The sequence below is a fragment of the Colletotrichum phormii genome (genome assembly GCF_030913505.1).
Source record: "Colletotrichum phormii strain CBS 102054 chromosome Unknown BDP81scaffold_24, whole genome shotgun sequence".
Classification (NCBI taxonomy): Eukaryota; Fungi; Ascomycota; class Sordariomycetes; order Glomerellales; family Glomerellaceae; genus Colletotrichum; species Colletotrichum phormii.
Window position 1 is genome coordinate 575,099 of NW_026851466.1, and position 21,753 is coordinate 596,851.

At 52.8% G+C, this 21,753-nt stretch overlaps 6 protein-coding genes across 6 annotated transcripts; 3 read left to right on the forward strand and 3 right to left on the reverse strand.

The window, feature by feature from the left end:
* Window positions 1–247: 247 nt before the first annotated feature.
* Window positions 248–1,774, forward strand: BDP81DRAFT_464667 (polygalacturonase; the record flags this gene model as incomplete). The annotated part of the gene is made up of 5 exons (XM_060594175.1): window positions 248–541; window positions 602–787; window positions 849–1,029; window positions 1,086–1,285; window positions 1,343–1,774. 5 exons carry the CDS (start codon window positions 248–250, stop codon window positions 1,772–1,774), a joined length of 1,293 nt encoding a protein of 430 aa, XP_060440540.1.
* Window positions 1,775–5,186: 3,412 nt separating this feature from the next.
* On the reverse strand, window positions 5,187–7,403 carry BDP81DRAFT_330212 (formyl transferase domain-containing protein; the record flags this gene model as incomplete). The annotated part of the gene is made up of 1 exon (XM_060585382.1): window positions 5,187–7,403. One exon carries the CDS (start codon window positions 7,401–7,403, stop codon window positions 5,187–5,189), a length of 2,217 nt encoding a protein of 738 aa, XP_060440541.1.
* A 1,244-nt stretch (window positions 7,404–8,647) lies between these two features.
* Window positions 8,648–11,120, reverse strand: BDP81DRAFT_398617 (DNA repair protein Rad26; the record flags this gene model as incomplete). The annotated part of the gene is made up of 2 exons (XM_060588486.1): window positions 8,648–9,910; window positions 9,972–11,120. The coding sequence occupies 2 exons, from the start codon at window positions 11,118–11,120 to the stop codon at window positions 8,648–8,650; spliced, it is 2,412 nt and encodes an 803-aa protein (XP_060440542.1).
* Window positions 11,121–12,945: 1,825 nt separating this feature from the next.
* Window positions 12,946–14,963, forward strand: BDP81DRAFT_110553 (cytidylyltransferase). Its single transcript, XM_060581474.1, has 5 exons — window positions 12,946–13,216; window positions 13,335–13,716; window positions 13,784–14,130; window positions 14,188–14,652; window positions 14,708–14,963. The coding sequence occupies exons 1-5, from the start codon at window positions 13,070–13,072 to the stop codon at window positions 14,747–14,749; spliced, it is 1,383 nt and encodes a 460-aa protein (XP_060440543.1). The 5' UTR covers window positions 12,946–13,069; the 3' UTR covers window positions 14,750–14,963.
* A 411-nt stretch (window positions 14,964–15,374) lies between these two features.
* Window positions 15,375–16,730, forward strand: BDP81DRAFT_437780 (class II aldolase and Adducin domain-containing protein). Its single transcript, XM_060591263.1, has one exon. It carries the CDS (start codon window positions 15,660–15,662, stop codon window positions 16,578–16,580), a length of 921 nt encoding a protein of 306 aa, XP_060440544.1. The 5' UTR covers window positions 15,375–15,659; the 3' UTR covers window positions 16,581–16,730.
* Window positions 16,731–16,932: 202 nt separating this feature from the next.
* On the reverse strand, window positions 16,933–21,730 carry BDP81DRAFT_398620 (ABC-2 type transporter; the record flags this gene model as incomplete). The annotated part of the gene is made up of 2 exons (XM_060588487.1): window positions 16,933–18,743; window positions 18,799–21,730. The coding sequence occupies 2 exons, from the start codon at window positions 21,728–21,730 to the stop codon at window positions 16,933–16,935; spliced, it is 4,743 nt and encodes a 1,580-aa protein (XP_060440545.1).
* Between the last annotated feature and the right edge of the window lie 23 nt (window positions 21,731–21,753).

The window sequence follows — 21,753 nt, forward strand, 5'->3', positions numbered from 1 at the left end:
GCAGCGCCACACGTGGCGCTGCCGGTTACTGCCGTACGATACCGCTTTCCACAAGCCGATTACCCGTCTTGTACGGTATATAGATAGGACCCTCATACGGGTCTTCCACTTAGAGGAATCAAGCCACTTTCTACCATACAAGTCTTCCACTTGCTACCTCGCTTTGTGATACTACTCAATGATCAACTCATTGATGTTATCGTTGCATAACTCATAAAGAAACCAAAAGAACCTCATACTCTTGAACATGGCGTCATTCAGCCCAAAGACTATTATTGCCTTTCTCCTCCTCATCTTCTATGGATTCCTCAATGTCGCAAACGCCGCTGGAGTTGCAGTTGCTGATGCTCAGGGGCGGCCACAATGCACAGTGACCGCCAATGGCGACAAGGTTAGCGACGTGGACAACATATTGGAAGCTTTTACTGTTTGTGGCACATCTGGAATCGTCATATTCCCCGAAGGCGAGAACTACTGGATCGATAGAAAGCTTAACCCCCTCGTCCATGACGTGGATATTCAATGGCGGGGAGAATGGACTGTAAGAAGAAAGCACCTCCAGTCCGAGAATGGTTTCCTTACCGGACGCTGACCTTGGCAGTTCTCTGACAACATCACTTTCTGGAGATCCGATGGCTATTTCATCTTCTACCAAAACCACCGTGCTGGCTTCGTGCTCTCTGGTGATGGGATTCGTATCAATGGTTATGGAACTGGCGGTATCCACGGAAACGGGGACGCATGGTATACCGCCGAAAAGGGTGCCACAGTTGAAGGCCGTCCCATGGTATTAATATGCCTTCTTGCATGCTCATTTTTGGATACTAAGCTGATGTCATTCGGCATAGCCATTCGTTCTTTGGAACGTCAGTGATGTGACAGTCAAGAACTTTTACATAAAACAGCCCCAATTTTGGGCCTACAACATCATGAACGGAACGGATATGTACTTCGAGAATATCTCTGTCAATGCTACTTCTACAAAAGCACCATCTCGATACAACTGGGTTCAAAACACAGATGGTTTTGGTAAGCAGCGATCCTGCCGAGGTCAGCTGAATCTACTACTAACGAGAAATTTGTAGACACAATGGATGTACATAATGTTCGCGTCAAGGGCTTCAATTACACCGGCGGAGATGACTGCGTTGCCATCAAGCCCCGATCGTACAATGTTACCTTGGAAGGCGTCATCTGCAACGGTGGCAACGGTATTGCGATTGGAAGCTTGGGTCAGTACCTCGAGGACTGCAGCGTAGAAGATATTGTTATGGACGATTTACTGGTGAGACCGACCTACCAAAGCCTTCTTAAAGACGCATGACTAAACGAGAAGTGTCAGCTCAAACGTGGGCCGGTCGATTTGCGCTACGGGATCTATCTCAAAACGTGGATCGGAGAACTCGTGCCTCAAGACAACTACGAGAGCGCAGGAGAACCCCGCGGCGGCGGTTGGGGCCGAATTCGCAACGCTTTCTTCTCAAATGTTCGCTACGATAGGGTGAATCATGCCCCTTCCATTTACCAAACCAATGGCGACAATGGGTCATATGCCGGTACGAGCAACATGGAGATATCAAATGTTGTCTTCGCCAATATCACCGGGACGCTATCCGGCACGACGAACCGAGTCAGCCTGACTTGTAGTCAAAGGTTCCCGTGTCACGACATTAATTTCCAGAACTTTGATCTAGCTGCTGGGAATGTAACGACTACTAGCTGTACAGGCCGGTGGACTTTGGCAGACACCGTGACCGGACTCCCAGGGTGTTGAAAGCGGACTGCGGGCCAAGTTGTCTCCATGTCGCATCGTGTAAATGAGACGCGTCTCAAATATTGTTACATTAGGTTGTACGCGGGGAATGTTCTGAAAGATGCTCTCCTGCTCGTGTATATATACAGTCATAGCCCTCTTTGCGAAATTGACTCTATCAGGCCGACGAGAGCTTCCTTGTCAAAAACCAATAGTAAATGTCTACAAGAATACCACCGCTTTCATCGCGATCAAATATCCAACCTCACTCAATCCATAATCCATTGAGTCTCCGGGGGCATCTCACAGTTGACAGCTCGATCCTTCATCCGCAGCTGATCAATGTGTGCTTTTCCTCCTAGTTCCATCGGTCAGAGGTTCTTCGGGTGTGTCGTCTAATGATTTCCTCCTGAATACATCTCGTACGCTGTGAACGAGACTTAACCCTCTGTGTGATGAGTCTGATGAGGAAGTACTCCAAACACTGCTTCGCCGACGCACTGCAACAGATGGCTCCTCCTCAACCAGTCTGGCATCTGCGTAATGACCTGGGTTGGTGCATGTCAGCCATGGGTGATGGTCATCACGAACGAGGAGAAGCTCACGTATGTTGCCAGCCCCGCCTCTCCCAAATGACACTCGCCGACCGCTCTTGATGTTCAATTCATTCATCGTAGGTACTTTTGATGTGAGTCTTGATTGTGGGGAGTCAGGTTTGACATCGCGCCATCCCAGGCGAGTTGCGGGGCCTGCCTGTACTTATCCTCCATGATACCCCAGATCGTCCTCATTGAACTTGAAGCCTGAAGACATTCCGGCGATCCATTCAGATAAGCAACAAAGTCCCAATTGGCTTTCCCATATTCCAGCCCCCACATCCGGATCTGCATGCCGCGTTCTGTGATGCGGGTGGTGTGGGATCTCCGCAAAGCTTGGTCTCTTAGCGCCATGATTTACACCTTCAAGATAATGAATCGCGACATGACTGGCGGCCGCTGGCTCCATTGAACCAGGGACTGAAAGACAGTTTCACACGTTTTGTTGATGATGTCATGAGGACCGATTCGAAAACATTAAAAGAACGATCTGGGCTTGGTGTCATCCGGCTAGCCCGTTCGGCGTTTCATATGTGGCTCTGTCGAGGCTTTTTGTGGCTGCTCCGTGGAACGGGAGCATTCGTGGGCTTGACGGGCACGACGGGATACGGGGTTTGTGCGTCCAATCTGCGGGCCATGTCCTCCGTCTTTTCATAATATCGCCTGGTTGCTATGCTTCCAAGAGCTCGATCCACCCTATTATATTTAGCAAGAACCAGGGACGTGAGCGAAGCGCGGATCGGCCCCTAAAGGCAGCGACTATTCAAGAAATGTGGCTTCCTAATCCCTGGAAAGCCTGGATCGATCTCTCGACCTGCCGTCGACGACTCAGAACGACTCAGAGACGGGAATAGTAACTATGTTGTCAACGACTGTCCCGGTAGTGTCGGCTTTGAGGACCAAAGCTAGCCACGTTCTAGACCTCCGAAACACTATCCTACGATCACCATGTTATCAATGTCGATGCGGCTGTATCTTGTAGCCTTCCCATAACGGCCACTAGACTCTCCTTCGAATGCCATATTTTCTGCAGTCTGTAGTGGCCTTGAGAATACCACGTATTAGTTGGAGGTTCCGGCAGATTGAAGACCCGCACACACATAGACCAAGTCAGCCCCGAAGAGACCCCTTTCCTTGACGTTTCTAACGGTACGCCGCAGAGGTTCGAAACAATAGCAAGGCAAATTGTGATTATAAGTAGGTGGTGAGTAACTTTACTGAATCTTGCGTTCGAAAGGGCTGACGAGTTCTTACAGGTTGCTGCCAGTTTTGAAATAACGTAGTCTGCATATGTTCCGCGAAAGAAAACTCGGCAGACGAATCTATTGAAATCTCTTGTGTATTAGGTTGCAATACTGCCGCTCTCCAGAAGGTGAGCTCTGCTGAGCACATGTATGATATGCGGCCCGCTTCGGGTGGTGCCACAAGAGAAACGAAAACAACCCAAGATCAGCAAAAGATGGAGATTCTACGTTGGCCCCAGACATTGATACATGGTCTCATGGGAAGATGGTTCGAGCATTGTTCCTTGTGAATGGCTGTAATACGAGGTGGGGTACGCGCCGAGTACTTGGTGTGTTGGTAACAAGAGGGGTTGGTTGCCTAGTATCACGAGATTTCAGAGAGGGAAAGAACAAAAACGAGTCAGATATCAGTTCTCTCACATTTTGTGACACAGAAACTCTGGGAAACATGGGGCGTACTGTTTGCAGCCTGCATTCATTGAGCGGTTCACCTGCATCAACGCCAGTTTGTGGCCACGTTGAATAGATATCGATTCGCCGTCTTTGGGACCAATGATCTGATACATGCATAGACCGGAAAATTCGTGTGCTTGAAACTTATACATCACAGAAATCTCACATTTGGATCATTAATTATGCTTGTTCGGCTAGACACGTGGGTGACAGGATAGAGACGATCTCAGAGCGACACGCTAACAGCTTGGAAGCAAGTACACGAGGGGCAGACTCGGAGGTCTTCTTGCGAAAATTACCCAAGAGAGGAAGCGTTTGCGAGCCCCTCCAAGTAAACGCCGGCCCTCTTCGAATTTTGAAAGACTTCAATAGCTAGTGACTCGCGACAATGATTAACAAAATGGCTCCTATTCGGCATGGCATCCCACTGCCACCCGGATCCGGCACCCGCGTGCTGCCATTTTTCGGTAGCTGACCCCACCATGTCGGGCTCGATGACCTGAACGGTGTGAAATGTAGCCTATCGTATGACCGACCTTAAAGCCGTGGACTCGGTAACGAAAGTAATAGCGTTCGTCCCAGGACCAAAGGCCTGGGCCGTTCCACGAGAGAATCGGATGATTTCGAGACCTACCTCTGCGACTGGAAGATGTTGGTTTGCTCGAGAACATTGACAAATTAGCGATTCAGAGGAGAACTTTTGGCACTTGAACGGTCGCTAGATCGAAACGACTACTAGTTCAGCCTTAAATGGGACTCCACCAACAGAATGAGAGCGAGCTTTAGACCGTTCGGGAACTTTTGTGTTAGCGTTTGAGAAGTGATAGGGGCTTGACTAGAATTCTAAAATTCAGCCAGTCACTTGAATCAGCATGCCATACCTGGTGATGATTCTAGATGGTGTTCGTGATGGTTGCATGTAATGGCATCGTTCAGCAAGCTGCATGCGAGGTAAACCGAAGGCAAGGTACTGGGGAGAACAGCTTTCTGTTCCTCAGTCGTACAAGTGAATATGTTATTATTTGTACAGACGAAACCATGTAAGTCGTCGCAAAAGATATTATATGTTGAATGACAAATTGGATGAGAATAGTTAAGCATGATAGAAACGCCAGCCCCTTAGCTAAATCAGACAGCCCTTCATGAGAATCCTAACGTTCCGGTCACGTCGTAGTAGCACGAGTACATAGGCTTCAGATCCTGCGTCACCTCCTGTTTGCTCACGATATCAATCGGAGCTTTATGGCGACGCGTAGTCTTCTCAGCACTCGCGTCCTTCTGTGTAGCTTTCGTGGCCATGCTCTCGACGTACTCCTTCAGCTGGTCAGCCAACAGTACCGCCCTCGCCTTGCGTTCATAGACGGTGACATCGTCAAATTCGTTGGTCTCCTCTTCGTCGAGCTCTCCCGTGCCTCGCCGATGTGTCGCAAAGCGTAGTGGTGTCTTGGTCGCTTTCACCTTGCGCACAAAGTCGCGACGGCGAAGGTGATATCTTGACGACCTGGCGCTCCAGAAGTCTTTCGACATCTGTCCTAGCTCCTCAGCACGAGCAGACGCCAGGCCCGCGGGCATGACGTTCACGTTGCACTTCCAAGGCCCCGGCGCTAGCTTCTTCTCGGAAGAGACCATTGACCTAACGAGGTTCCGCATGCGGGTTTCGAGAAGCGCCCCGTTGCCGGGGATAGTGTGGTCAACTAAGCCCATCCTCCGAGCTTCAGCTGGTGATAGCGGTGTCATGTCACGCAGCAGCTTGGTAGCTCCGGCTGGGCCACAACGTCCGGTGTAGGACAGGGAATGGTATTCCGAACCGTGCAGGCCGATGGCACGGTAAGCTGGGTTGAGGACGACCTCGGAGCCAGCAAGCACAATGTCGCATGCGGCAGCCATGGCGACACCGCCCGCTGCGCAGTTGCCCCTGATGCCGGCAACGGTGAGAATGTTGCGTGATGGGAAATCGTAAAGGAGGTAGTGCACAACGTCATCAATGCGGTTGATGTTGAGCCAAGACTCGAGCGCCGGGTCCGCAGCAGCCTCGATAACGTTCAATGCAACACCGTTACTGAAGTACCCGTCACCCCCCATGAGCACAATGGCGCTGAGTGGTCGTTCCACGACATGAGTGGATGCGATAAAGTCAAGGGCGTCAATCATGCGGGAGCACTTATCCGTGCTCATGGCGCCGTTGTAGAAGTTGAAGTAGAGGAAAGCAACCCGCTTGGCATTGGCAAATGTCTGGAAGTCAACTGATATGTCCTGCTGGGTGCCGTGCGAGGCTCTGGACCAGTCGATGGTTGCCCTAGAAATGCGGTTTTCTGTAATGGCGTCGCTGTCGAGGATGCCCAACTCGCTCAGGCCGGAGACAGCAGGGACTTTGGGCCACAGCATTGTGTCGGTCTTCTTCTTGACACGGCGAACGTGGGTAATCCAGATGGCTTTCTTGTCGCAAGTCGCAACGCAAACGGCATCGTCCCGGCAAGCCACCACTTTGCCGGGCTCAGTGTGGCTGGTGATGTCATTGCCTTCCTCGACAGTGCCGCCATAAACGTATAGGCCTGGGCCAAACAACTTGGTAAGACAGCCTGGCTGAGAGTCCGAGGATCGAATCCTCCGTGATATTTCCCGAGCCGTGTGTGACTGAATGTCGAAGTCGCGTTGGGCCGCCTTGAGAAGCGGCCGATGACGTGTAACTCCGCCGAGGAAGGCTTTCTGCAGTGTGACAGAGGCGTCGCGGTAGGCAGGGTTTGCTCGGAGTAGCGGAGTGACATGGTGCGGGGCGAACTTCTCAAACCCGGGTGACGGAGGAGGAGTGTAGGGTGAAGCAGCTTGGACAGATGCCGTTTGGATTCTTTCAATGGCTGCAAGGGTGGCTGTAAGTGCAGCTCGTGTAACGGGACCACGATAAAGGCTCGACTTCGTGACGGCTGGCGAGTCAATTTGCAGAGGGAACTGCTCGAAAGCCCATACTGGTCCGGCATCAAACTCTTCGACAGCCTGAAGAACGGTGACACCCCAGTATGGTCGGCCGGACTCGCTCAAGGAGCCTTGCTGGATGAGGGCATCGGAGTCGGTCTCCGTACCATCATCACCCATGACCACCCAGTCCAAGGCACTTGGACCGGCATCTCCAGGGGGACCAGGGTGGACGATGAGGGTAAGATAGTTTTCGTAAATCTCTTTGGGCACACGGGCAGTGAGGAAAGGGCAGATAATGAGATGAGGCTTGGCGAGCTTGGCCGCCTCGATCATGACATCGTCTGAGAGGGCATATTCGATGGTGACGGTGTGTGTCTTGGAGAGTGCCACGTATAGACGCTGTGATAGCGAATTGTGCGCGGTGCAAAAGAAGAGAATATGCATCGTGACGGTGTTGGACTGAATCAGCAGCAGCACATCAACGTAGAGAAGAGAAGTAACAGAGAGTTTGATTTCAACATTTACATGGGAGGACGTGCGATCAAGTCACATCATATATGCAGTTCATGATGGGGTGCGAGGGGGCTCCAGGAGGGGTTCCTCCATCGGAGACTTCAGCTTATGGGATGCACAAGTGGCTTCTGCCCACCCGTTCCTGACCGGCCATGTGCGACATGAATGTTTAACGGTCGACTCCTGGCGCTTGCCAAAAAAAAACATGCCATGCTCAATGCACCCCGCTCGTCTTGCCGAGTGGTGGTCTTTGACTCCGATCCGCCTTGAAGTCCACCAAAGTGAACGTGGTATTATTGTTGTTGTTGTTGTTGTTGAAATCCTAGCTTCGACTTGGACCCACGCCTTTACACCAGACCGGACGAACCGGGCTCGGACGAACCGGGCTCGGACCCAGGCATGGTTTGGACGAACGACCCCCAGTGGCTGCTTTATCGGACGAGATGCTTCCTCTTGACTCAGGGGCGCGTGCTGAATTGGGCGACGACTGGTAGGCGCTAAGCTCAAGAGCAAAGGCTTTGCCTGACTAGCGCGTCCAGTCACCATCTCTAGTCAGCGCTGCTCAACTGAACAAAGCTAAGTACTCCGTAGACGATGTGTTTCGACGCCATCGCAGAGCTTGGGGATCAGCAAACCCGAATCGAGTAATCCTTAGTCCATGGGGTCCGAGCAGCTCTCGTGGTGTGGCTTTCACTGCATCCAGTCGCAAAGGGGATGTGATCTTCTCCATACAGCCGAGCACGGCTCTCTTGAGAGTAATGTGATTCTTGTGGTTCATCTTTCTCGGCCGAGTTTCCATAATCGGGAAAAGGTTCAAGTCGATTCATGATCAGTCCGACGGTCTCGAGACTATCCTGCAAATCAGATCGCGACGACAGACTGCTCAACTCTCCATAAGCCTCGATCGTGTGCTGGCCGCCTCAGTCTCTAGGACCAGCTGGAAAACGGCACTAGTTTAATGTGACAGTGACGGCGGATGTGATGATATAATTGTTGGTTGTCTTCGTACTAAACGAAGGCGAATACGATATTAGGGCACCCTTGGCACACCCGCATTCGTTGTCCTTGAGGAACCCAGGGTCCTGGCATCCGTCTGCTGCGAATTCTAGAGAGTCTAATGCCACTTGGGGCACTAGGAGAATGGATACGCCTTTGAAAGGGGAGGTGCTTATTGTTCAAACCCCAAACGACACTGCGATACTGTCGCCCTCGTCGGGGGTCACGGCAATTTCTAGTAACTCATGGGCTCGATCAACAGTATCCGCGTCAATGGCGCGCTCGTAGACCAAATCTTCTTCCGCAAAGTTAAGTCGTGACAACGAAAGGATGTACCGTTGAGAGCCGCCGTGTGACATGGAGAGCTTCGAGAGGATATTGGCGACGTTGGCTGTCTGCGGATCTGTCACCAAGGTATGGAGGAGCAGAATAATCTGAGATATCAATAAGGAGGCGCCACTCCGGCCATCGTCCGGGGTAGTACCCACGGCCAAGTTCTTGTGTGAAGGGGAGAAACCGCCACTGGAGGTATCCACCACGGAGTCGGAAAGGTCGTACAAAACATCAACAAGCTCGCCCAGAGCTGTGACTAACCGGGGTATGACACTGACGTGGCCCGCGACCTGTCGTGCTCCATACGGGGTACGGGCAAAGGCCATGAGTGTCCGTAAGACTGCGAATCTGACAGCGTGCTTCTGGCTTGTAGACGATACTGCTCTGGGTAAGTCGACCAGGTTGAGAGAAACCTTGTCGATAATCATTCTAGCAGCTACGTCGGCGTCTTTGCCTATGATGATGGGGCCAATGGAATCCGGGAGAGTAGAGGTGCACAGCATATCAAGCATGCCAATGATGTCGTCCAGCCGTTGTTTTGGTGTGAGAAGGATGAGAACCAAATCAAGATTGATCAGTTGCCAAAATTCGGCTTGTCTGGTTTGTGAACCGCTGTTAGCCTCGGACATTGTCGTAGCGCAGGCTGCGGCAGAGGCGTTTAGTAGAGACAGGATGTACGAGGTATCGATATGCTGCTGCAGGGCTTCTTCTGTGTCAGCCCCGGCTGAGACATCGTCATCCTGGCTCATGAATCGAGCCTCTGCAACCAAAAAGATAGATTGTTGCAGAGTGGGAACCAAGTCATTGACGACCTGCGGGACCACCGACATGGTCTGAAGCTGGAGAGTGAAGGAAAGAAGCGAGGCCAGGTCCCAAATAGGTCGCAAGAAAGTCTCGCTCAAACACTGGCTCCACATCTGGATGATAAGACGGGCAAAGTCTACCAGAAGCTGCACCGGATTCAGCGGAGTTCCCATGAGAGGAAGATGCTGGAAAATAAAGGACGCAAAAGACGTGCTGGGGTCAGACGGGTATGAGTATCGTGACAAGATGTCAAAAGTCGGTGGTTCTCCATGCAAAGAGCCATGATCTAGTATGACTTGAAGAAACTATGACGGTAAATATTAGCCAAAAAGTCCTCGACGATACATGTTATGGGGAGGGCATTACCTCGAAGGGGAGAGTGTTAGGCGCCGGGCCTGGGTGTTGGACTGCGATGGCGGCGATCCCAGGGTCGTCAATCATGATTATATCCTGGGCGTCTGTTTCCAAGGCCATGACGGGACTGTCAACTGGCGGCCGTTTCCGTTTGCCTTTGGTGGGCGTCCTCTCCGACAATGGGATGGCAACAGAGCCAGTGTCTCGGGATTTGCCTCTAGTCTTGGTCGGACTTGGAGCAATGTCCATGTCATCGAAGCCATCCGCGACACCCCAAGTTTTGACAGTCTTCTTAGGCGTGGTGGTCCCTGGCGCGGCGGGCATTGGCACGTTTTCTCTGCGGCGAGGACGGGTTGAAGCATCCTTCATGTCCCTTTGGAGAAATTGCAGCTCCGTGGTGGCCTGCCTTTCAGCAGCAATGGCAGCTTCCACAGCCCTCTCTTGCTTCGCAGCTTGTTCGGCATTCTGCTTTTTGAGGCGGGAAACCTCGGCTGCGTGGTCCAGTTCAGCTTTGGTAGAATTTGTTCGTATTATTGAGGCCTCGCCGCGAGCAGAGTTGAGCTCAGACTCGAGGGCCCTGAGTCGTTGCTGCAGTGCGGCAACGACATCGTTGCCAGGTGCCGCATGCAACTGCGACTGGGATTGTGGAGGGTTGAAGCGCGTGGACGAAGGAGGAGCTGGTCGGGCAAATTGGCTCGGAGGAGGTCGATACGGAGCTGCATGGTGTGCGGACTGGAATCGCTGCGAGGCTACCGGGGCATTGTAGGATGGCACGGGGGGTGGGTATCGCGGCCGAGAGGAGAGGGTCGGAGGATTATGCACTGGTGGAGGATTCCATCTCTGTTGAGGTGGAAGAGGCGGGTGCCTGGCTGTATGAGGCTGTGGGTGTTGGAGTTGTTGTTGAGAGATAGTCTTGTCTACGGCAGGGCGAGTGACGGGAGGCAGAAGCTCGTTGGTGACTTCGGCATCGTCCAGGTCGTCATCTTCGAATTCGAGGTCATCGTAATTCTCGACCTGGGAAGGGTCATGTGGGGGAGGTAGAGTCTGAGACTGGGAGTCTTGTTTTCTTTGCGCTTGTGTGAATTGAATAGCATTGTTTTCAAGCTCCTGGAGAGTGGTGTCGTTCAATTCATCGAAATCGTCGTCATGAAATTCGTCCATGATCGCTTTGTAGCGTCGAATCGTGAATCATGAAGCCATTAACGCTGGAACCTGTCAGGGAGGTTGAGGGGAAATTCTGGACTTGGGAATAGTGGCAGCCCACATGAGGCAACACTGACTTTCCTTATCTTATCAGTGTTTGGAGGAGCGCAGGCCTCAACGCGACGGATGGAAGACGCGACGTTGGAGAGAGAGACGCGCGGTCAGCCACACCAAGCCACTTATTAAGCCACCTTAGGTACGTACTTGAGTCCATAGGGTAAGCCACACGACTCTAGGCACATCATGTGATTGTGGCTGGTAAACTCGGACGAAAGCTCGCGCCTCACCCTAACGAGAGCTGTCGTTGGCCAGACTTTGCAGCGTGCTGTGTTAAAAACAGGAGGCCAGCCACAGGACGGCATGTAATGATGTCAACTTGCGTCCACATTGATATTTCGGCTTGGCCGGAGACGGTCTTAGTAGTACGGAGCCCTGGCGGACTTTTTTTGCCCAATCTCAAGCACCATATGAGCCACGAGCTTGAAGCATCATTTGATGCTGCCATCCTTCTCTGTAGTACGAATACCTAGGTATTCTGTATTGTCTAAGAACACACTTCCAGGGTTCCCTTGGCTGACCAACTCAACAGTTTTGGTGGGCTCTTGTCCTTCTACCAGCGGAGCCCTGCAAAACATACGCGTAAGGTACCTATACGTCGTGTGCATGGGGCTCCTTGAAGCTTGTGCTTTCAGAGGCAAAAGGTCCTTGTATGCATTGGATGGAACCTTACACCTGCCCGTGCCTGACTTGAGGTAAAATACGAATTTAGCACCTTTGGATACCTACGGAGTAGATGACAAAGATTTTCATCGGAGAAGAAAGAACATTCAAGAAATAGAATGAGAGAGATCATGCAGCGCAACGGAGATGACCAGCAGTCCGGAGACCGGAAGCGACTTGCCCAATGAGGCGTCAAGACTTTCAGCATTGAGGTGCGGTATTGCCGGCCAGCTGGATTACATAATCTCCGCTCGGGGGGAACAAGTTGGGCAATGGGGGCAGGCAATGCGAGCGGACTCCAATTCCCATCTCCAGGGCCTCCCCCGCCAAGAATGCAGGCCTGACGTAGCTCTTTTACGCTAATTTGCACCGTCATCATTCGCCCAGACCAGCTGCCCTGGCACCGCAGCTTCTGAAGATAGTTGAATTCCTGGTGCACCTTGTTCATCAGTAAGAAGAATAATAGAAAGGATAAAAAGAAAAAGAGGAAGAGAATTCAGAGTAAAGACGGAATAACGAAGATACCACTTATTCATATTCTCTTTTCATTCGAGGGCAAGTTCACCCGGTCCCAGAGACATTGGAGAAGGAGCAAGGCGGCGTGACACCCCGAGTCCCATCGACGTGGACACAGCCGCAGGGGCCCGCTGCCCGCCCCAGGAGTCCAGGACCACGCAGTCGCGCTGGAAGGAGCCCAGGTGGGTCCACTTGTGATTCTGCGCCAGCTTGTGCTTTCCCGCTTTCCATTCCGTCCTTCTCTGCTCAGCCTTTACGTTCCCTCTCTCGGGTTCAACAAAAACTCCATCCACGCCGATAATTCCCATCCTCTTCGCCAAAAACGTCACTCACGACCGCCCTGCGATTTCGACCTCGACCCCTCGCAAATACGCCTTGGGACTCGACCAGAATCTGCTCCCCCGACGTGTCTCGACAACTTGACGACAAGCCATTCCATCGCCTGCCCCTGCGACCCAACGGTCTAATTTGCGCCGACCCTCCGCTTCCACTATTCCATCCATCGCCGCATCCGAACCACCCGCTTTTGCTTCGCGACGATTTATCACGACCTTCGACCTCCCTCCCACCAGCGAGACTCTAGCTGCCTCACTTAGGTTCGCAGCTCCCGCCGAGGCCGACTCACCGGAAGCTTTTGTCCTCTCGAGTCTTGCGGAACCGCAAATAGAGATATGATGGCCCGCACACGGAGGGGCGTCAAGTTCCCTCACAAGACCAACGGTCATGGTGAGGGGCGCCGTTCCAGCTTCAGCGATGTCAGTGAAGATGGTTCGCCCACTAAGCAAAGATCTGGCGCAGCCCTGCACAACATTGTAGAGGTAAGCTCCAAATCCAAGATCACCATCTGTACATGTACAGCCTTGCCACGGCTGCGAACGCGATCATCACCGCGACCCGTGCAACATGGAGATAGCTAACCATATGCGCCTGTCACAGCAACCTCAATCTCCCGAGGAGGAAAAGCGAGCCGCCTACGAGAAGAAGAAGGCCAACTTTCTGACCCGTACCTTCTGGACCTTTGTCATGTTTGCTGGCTTCTTCACGGCTCTCTTCATGGGCCACATTTACATCATCTGCATCATGACTGCTATCCAGATCATCTCCTTCAAGGAGGTTATCGCCATCGCCAGTGTACCCAGCCGCGCCCGCCAGCTGCGCTCCGCCAAGAGCCTCAACTGGTACTGGCTGGCCACCACCATGTACTTCCTCTACGGCGAGAGCGTCATCTATTACTTCAAGCACATCGTCTTGGTTGACAAGGTTTTGCTGCCTTTGGCAACCCACCACCGCTTCATCAGCTTCATCCTGTACATCTTTGGTATGTTTTCTGAAGCAAACCGTCTTATGCCGTTCATCGAGTATGTGCTGACTTTCAACCTCTCTAGGCTTCGTCTTCTTTGTCACTTCGCTCCAGAACGGTCACTACAAGTTCCAATTCACCCAGTTCGCATGGACGCATATGGCCCTGTACCTCATCGTCGTACAGGCCCATTTCATCATGAACAACGTCTTTGAGGGCATGATCTGGTTCTTCCTCCCGGCCGCCATGGTCATCACCAACGATATTTGGGCCTATCTTTGCGGCATCACTTTTGGTCGCACTCAACTCATCGCCCTCTCTCCCAAGAAGACTGTCGAGGGTTTCGTCGGCGCTTGGGCCTTCACCATCTTATTTGGCATGCTTCTGACCAACGTCTTGATGCGCTCCGATTTCTTCCTGTGCCCCGTCAATGTGAGTAATCTGCCCAACTCCTAGATTGATGCCGTCAAGGTGCTAATATTGACCCAGGATCTCGGCGCAAACATCTTTACTGGTCTCGAGTGTACTCGCAACCCTGTCTTCATTCCCAAGACGTACAGCCTGCCTCCTCTGTTCTTCCTGCCTCCCAACATGCACCAGACCTTCTCCTTCACCGTGGCTCCCATGCAGCTGCACACTTTGGTATTGGCCACCTTCGCCTCTCTCATCGCACCTTTTGGCGGTTTCTTCGCTTCTGGCCTGAAGCGCACTTTCAAGATCAAGGACTTTGGTGACTCCATCCCGGGACATGGCGGCATGACGGATCGCATGGATTGCCAGTTTATCATGGGTTTCTTCACCTACATGTACTACCATTCCTTCATCGCCCTTCACAAAGTCAATCTCGGCAACGTCATGGAAATGGCTGTCACTGGCTTGACTGTCGAGGAGCAGCTCGAGCTGGTGAGAGGTATGGGTCGCTATCTGAGCAACCAAGGTGTCTGGGGAGATGAGGTTCGTCTTCTTGTATCCCGCCTGATTGGGCATAGTTTTTGCTAACTCTTGTCAGATCATCCAGTGTCTGGATAAGGCATTGCAGGCCAAGCGGTAGATGCACGAACATGACATACGGACAACTGCTAAACGCGAGCAAACTACTGCTATTTAATGACGAACTAATGCGACATCCGGTACATGTGCTGAGCAGAGCCAGGAATACCCTCCTCTCCATTCTCCAGGAAAGCAACGGAGACGTGTTCGGAACCGGACGGTCGGGAGCTGCGCGCGGGTAAATAAAAGCATTTGCGTGACGACGACGACGGTCGCTGTACAGGAGAGTTTTTCTTGGTTTATGACGGGCGGATGGAATTTGCATGGACTAGCTATAACATACCCTGTCGCGACGTTTTTCTTTCAACATACCACGTCTCACTCTTCAACTCTTGAACCAAGTTTGACCAAGCATGAATATCGAAGCCGCGAAATCATGAGTACGACACAGACAGCCTCCTCAGACTTGCCCTACAGTCCCCGTGGAGATGCCTTTCTTATCGGCGACTGAGCCGCCCATTGCGGAGGCGGGGCCCCTTCCAAACCCCAGGATGATGCGGTGTATTCCTTGTCCGGCCGTCCGAAGTTTGGACCGGCCCGGTCGGGTTTCCCGGTTTCCGGTATCCGGTCCTGACTTTGAAGAGCGATCCCGGTCGTGCCTTATCATGACCCGCAACCCCGCTCCGGCCAAACACTGGGTAACATCTTCCGAATGACATTTCCCGCCTTTCGTAGGTGGCGTATTACCTATCAATCGGCCATCTCTATGGCCGTAGAACTTCCCCAGACCAACTTTATCTGTAATACACCTGGACTCACCAATACTCTTCGGAATACAGCCACTGCCTCTCACATCTCGAAACAGATACACTCAAAAGAACCACGGCCTGGCAGACGTGTGCTTATTTCTCCGCACCGAACCCTTTTTTCTTCAGACTCCGTAAACCGGCGCACCGATCACAAGACCCACCATGGCTCCGTCTGCCGTTGTTAGCGACACCGAGTCCATCGAGGCCCGCGCCACCGCCATCGTCCCCAAGGAGGTATCGCACGCCAAGCATGGCCATGAGCTCGCCAACAAGACGCCTTTGCAGGCCATGTCCCACGGCGATGTCGCTCTCGCCGGAATCCCCAAGTTTCCCGACTTCGCCTCCCAGCGTCAATGGCAACTCGAGCACATGGCCGCCGCATTCCGCCACTGGTACCGCGAGGACTACATCGAGGGCATGAGCGGCCACATCTCCGTCAGGGACCCTGAGCACCACGACGCCTTCTGGACGAACCCTCTCGGCAAGCACTTTGGTCTGCTCAAGGCCAGCGACATGATCCTCGTCAACCTCGACGGTGAGGTTATCGGCGGCAACCGCACCAAGCCTCCCAACACTGCTGGCTTCTTGATCCACGCTGCCGTGCACAAGGCCCGCCCTGACGTTCACGCCGTCTGCCACAACCACAGCATCCACGGCAAGGCCTGGTCAGTCTTTGGACGCAGGCTGGAGATGCTGACCCAGGACTCCTGCAAGTTCCGTGGCGATGCTCACAGCGTCTACAATAGCTATGGCGGTGTCGTTCTGGGTCCCGAGGAGGGTGAGCTGATTGCCGAGGCCTTGGGTCCCAATGGCAAGGGGTGCATTCTGCGAAACCACGGACTATTGACGGTTGGTCGCACCGTTGACGAGGCCGCGTTTCTGTACACTTCCATGGAGCGCAGCTGTCGCGTGCAGCTCCTGGCCGAGGCGGCTGCCGCCAATGGTTTGGCAAAGGTTCCCATCACGGATGAGGAGGCGCAGTTCAACTTTGACGTTGAGAGCGACCCGGAGATTTGCTACTGCGAGTTCCAAGTTTACTACGACCTGGAGGATGAGTTGACAAAGGGCGACTTCAAGAACTAAGGCTGCCAATTTGGCTGCAATTAAAATGTTGTTCTTCCTTCACTCCATAGATTCCCTCATTATACACCAGCGTTTTAATTCAAACAATGTCAGAAGCCCTTCCGACCCTCTAGCTATCCACGATAGTCATGCGACGAGTGATGTCTAGAGCCACTTAGCATGGCGAAGCTAAGGCGTAAGCCCCAAATTGCGAGTCCTACGCGAAACGGGGTTGCCGGAGATTCATTCCACCAACGGATCATAGTGATGGCAGTCTAAAACTTTCAATTACACACTCTACTAATCTATTACACCTTATGATTACTCTTGAAATCTACTTCTCGTCGTGTACCTCCAAACACTGACATGAGATTTAATTACTGCCGCCCTTTTTCATCATGATCTTCTTGAAGGGATTCTTCCCCTTGAACCTGAGCCAGGTTCCGACATAGACCACGGCGTAATTGAAGACGATAAACCCGCAGAAGATGCCAAAGTCCCGCCAGATATTGCTGTAGTAAACGCTGAAACCTGCACCGAATTCATCACCCGTCGCATACTGGCAGAATTCGCAAACACCCCCATCTCCGGTCTGAACGTAACCACCCGCCTGCTGGATATAAGGCGCGGTGTAGTCTTCGCAGGACAGGTTGGGAGGCGGCTGGTATCTGGCAAACTCGCCGGACTCGCACTGGACAGGCTGGTCATGAATGGCGACTCCGAGGAAGGCTTCCAGCAGGTAGTGGAAAGGTGTAAGCCAGTACATCCAAGCTCTCCAGAACGTAGGAAGTTGGGCCGCGGGCACAACCACACCGCAGAAACTGACGACGAAGAGGAAGAAGATGGGAACCAAGAGAGACGCGAGAAGCTCATTGGGGGCGAATGCGGCGATCGCCTGGCCAAAGCTCACGTAGTACAGCTCGAAAAGGATGACCAAGAGGAATGCAAAGCCGGAGTTGAAGCCGGGAAGACGCCATCCGAAAACGCCCCACCACCAGCAGTTGAAGTAGATGCCTCCGGCGACAATAGCGTAGGGAATCTCGACGAGAACGGCAGCTGTCGTCCAAGCAAACCAGCTGTAAATCTTTGCATTGTTCTCGCGCGACTGGAAAATCTGGCGGGATTGAAGGAACACGGGCTGCAATTGCTGGATGAGCGGGGGACTAATCGTCAGGGTCATGAAGATTGAGAAGAGCCGGTTCTGGTAGTCGACGGATGCGTAGCCGATCTTGTAAAAGGTGAAGCAGTTGAATAGACCTGTCAAGATGTGTAACATGAACTTTCCGACGATGTAGTTGGGCGTGCGCCAGTAGGCAGTGAACGACCGCTTGACCACTGCCACCGTTTGAGTCGTTAATGGCATGGCGTATTCACGGTCGTCCTTGAGGCTCTTCGAGGGCTCGACATCCTTCCTCTTGGCCAGTATCTCGTCAATGTCTCGGGATCTCTGTTCCATGTGCTTCGACTGCGCCCAGACATCTCCCCAATCCTTGCCTTTGTAGTTCGGGTCACCGGCACCGATTGCCTCCAGCATGTACTCGGCTGGATTGCTGCTCGGAGGGCACTTGTGAGCGCCGTTTGACTCAAAGTACTGAATCAGTTCTTGGCTGTCTTGACCAAGCGGGCCATTGTACGCAACTCGGCCGCCGGCCTTGAGAAGTAACAGCTCGTCGAATTCCTCGAACAACACGGCCGACGGCTGGTGAATGGTGCACAGTACGGCTTGACCAGCGTCTGCCAGCTTGCGCAAGAATCGGACAATGTTGAAAGCGGCTCCAGAATCCAAACCAGAAGTAGGCTCGTCCAAGAACATGAGGAGCTCAGGCTTCGAAGCCAGCTCTACTCCAATGGTGAGTCTTTTTCGCTGTTCGGCATTCAGGCCCTCGCCAACTTTGCCAATTGTTGCCCCGGCGATATCGCGCATCTCAAGGAGATCAATGATAGTTTCACAGTAATCGAACTTCTCCTTCTTAGATACTTCTCGGGGTTGGCGCAATAGCGCTGAGAACTGAAGAGCTTCTCGAACCGTCGCCGAAGGTTCATGCACATCCATCTGCTCAGCATAGCCAGTAGCTCTCTGGAAGGACTTGGGCAGTGGTCGAGCATCGACCAGGAACTCCCCAGTGACTTTGCCAAAGGTGAGGCGTTGAGCCAGGGCATTCAGCAGAGTCGTCTTACCAGCACCTATGAGTCATTAGAAAATGCAAACAGCAACTCCTGGGAAAAGATCAATACTTACCGGAGGCACCCATGAGCGCAGTGAGTTTTCCAGGACGGACGTAACCTTGGACATCATCCAGAAGCGTGCGCTCTCCCTTCTCGAAAGGTATAACGTACTTGACATTGCGGAAGGTGAAGACGGTCTCATTCCGAGCTACTTGCTTCATGGTGTCCTCGTCGCTCTTCTCTTTCTTCGCAGTGTCGGCTGTCATCGTTTGCGTACTGTTGTTGGCTTCGCCTGATTCCTCATCACCCTTCTTGCCACGCCCGCCCGCGGCGATGTTATTCTCCACCTTCTTGGGGACTTGCCCACGCTTGTAAACGGTAATAGCGCCGCCACCAGTGTTCGGCTTCATGTGCTCCATGCCCAAGGCTGTGAGGACTACAAAGACGAAGAAGAAGGCCCATAGGAAGCCGAAATTCCGCCATAGGTGAGAACGAGAATACGTGAATGAAGCTTCAATGTAACTGGAGCCGGGTACAATCGTCTGACCCGGTGGGCTTCCAGCAAGCGCACAGCCTTGGTACGCCGGCGAGGCGTTGGGTCCTTGAGGAACGAGGTAAGGCGGGACGCATTGCAGCTCTCGGTCGTAAAACTCATTAGACATGAGACACTCGAAGCCGTACTGGATCCAGTTGATCCATCGCAGCCACCCAAACCAGGGGCGCATCGAAGTTGGTGGGATAAGGTAGCCTGTGTAAACGATGACGATCTGAACAGATATGCCGGTGAATCGTGTAGCATCGTCCAAGGTCTTGCACCAAGCTGAGATTGCACGGAAGAAAGCATAGGTGACCATGGTAACCAACCAGAGAATGAGGGTGGCGATGAAGAACTGTGACGCAGTCCTGGCAAGGTTGGACATCCAGTAGATGATGATGTTGAAGAGGACAACCTGGATGAAGACGAGCGGCACGTCCACTACAGTTTGTGCAATGGCAAAAGCTGCTGGGCGGTAGAAAGAGAAGGACTTGTGCTTGAGCAGGATGGGTTTCGATTCGAATGCTGCGGATTGCTCGGCCAGTGCTAGTAAGGCGTTGAAGAGAAGCAGGAAGAACAAGGTTCCTCCGCGGGGGAATGCTCCGGCAGCGGTATTCGGAAGGTTGTAGAACAAACTGCCCACGATAAGACCTTGGAACACCAGTCCGCCCCACTTACCAAAGAGGGACGCTCGATCTCCGGCCATAACCATGAACTGGCGCTTGGTGCAGTAGATGACCTGCTTGTGGAAGGGAATCTCGTAGTTCTTGGTCTCTGTTTTCTTCGATTCGTTCTGGCGGCGGCTCTCGATTTGCTGTGCAAGCTGAGACTCAAACTCTTCCACATCTTGGATGTTTCTCCTGTAGGCCTCGCTATTCCTATATGCCCAATCAAACTCCTCGGGGGTTCTTGGAATTCGGGACTCGTAGCCATCCCGAATATGGCGCTCATGCTCATCGGTCACCGAAGTCAAGAAGTCTGCAGTTGTCCACCGGTCTGGGCACTCGAAGCCGAGGTCAATGAAGTACTGCTTTGCGGATTCCGAGGGTCCATAATAAAGACACTTGCCCTCGTCGATGAGGAGCACTTTGTCGACAAGATCATATAAAGACTCGCCGGCTTGGTAAAGCGACACGGCCGTTGATATCTCTGCCATGTTTGTCATGGCCCGAATCGATCGGACGTACTCCACGGCAGTACTGGCATCGAGGCCTTTGCTTGAGTTGTCCCACCCTTGAACGGATGCGCGAGTAATCATGGCTTCTGCGATACTGACACGCTTTCTTTCGCCACCCGATACACCTCTCACATACTCGTTTCCAACCTTGGTGCCCAAGGTATGCTCGATCCAAAAGAGTTTCGTGGCAACTCGCATGAACTCCTCGATGTAGTCCTTCCTGCTCTCTCCGTCAAGTCTTGATTCCTTGCCAGGGGTTCGAGTCTCAAGAGCGAAGTTGAGGGTTCTCTTGACGGTCAGGGTTGGGTAGTGGAGGTCGTCTTCTGGGTTGTAGATGATTTCTCCGCGAAATCTTTTGCTCATCTCCTCAGCCGGGGCGCCTCCATAAGTGACATCTCCTTCAATAGCCTGGAACCCTGCCCTTTGATTGCAGAATGCCTTGAGGAAAGTGCTACATCCTGAGCCTGGACGACCAAGAACAAGAAGAAGCTCTCCAGGGCGTACACAACCATCGAAATGACTGATGAGCTCCCTGACCGGGGGCTTTGCGAATGCAGCCTTAGGCCCTCGAGTGAAAAGCATCTTGATCTTTCGGGGGAATCCGAGGAAGATGTCTCCAATCGTGGGCTGTAAGCTGGCCCCGAGACCGACACCTTTGACCGTGAGATCGCGGAAAACAACTCCGCTATGCCGTGTTTTCTCTTCCTCACTCTGTTCTTGTCGAGCTCGACCAAATATCCGAGACATGAGACGTTCAACCTCTTGCTGCTCCTCTTCCTGCTCAGCATCTGACTGGTGCGTAGCATTGGTACGACGGCGAGACAACACTCGGAAAAGGTCATCTTCGGTCAAATTGCTTCCTTGTCTGCGGGCATCTGGCCGTTTGGTGTTGCTGGCATGGGTCTTGAGAGGCGCAAAATGCATACTATCCGTAGGCGATAGAGCGTTTGCGGAGGGAGAGGATGGCGTCGAATCATCATCGATTGGGACATGCTTTTCCGACAAATCTTCTACTCGCGAAGCCCTGCGACTACCCGAAACCGCAACACCGTTGCCAGAAAGCGTTACAGTAGAAGAAGAAGTGTCGTCGCGGACACGCGATGTCGTGGCAAAGTAACTTGTGCCGGTCCGGGTAATCTGACTGGATTGTGTGTTTGCGGCATTCTGATAGTTGTGCTGGTCGTGACTGGACAATGCCATCGGCGTAGGACGGCCACTGGTCGGGGCAAGACTAGGCGTCTCGGGGAAGCCGCCAGGGACGTCAGTGTCCCGTGGCGTGGGCTTCTCGTCCATGATGGTGTTGATTGTATCCCGAC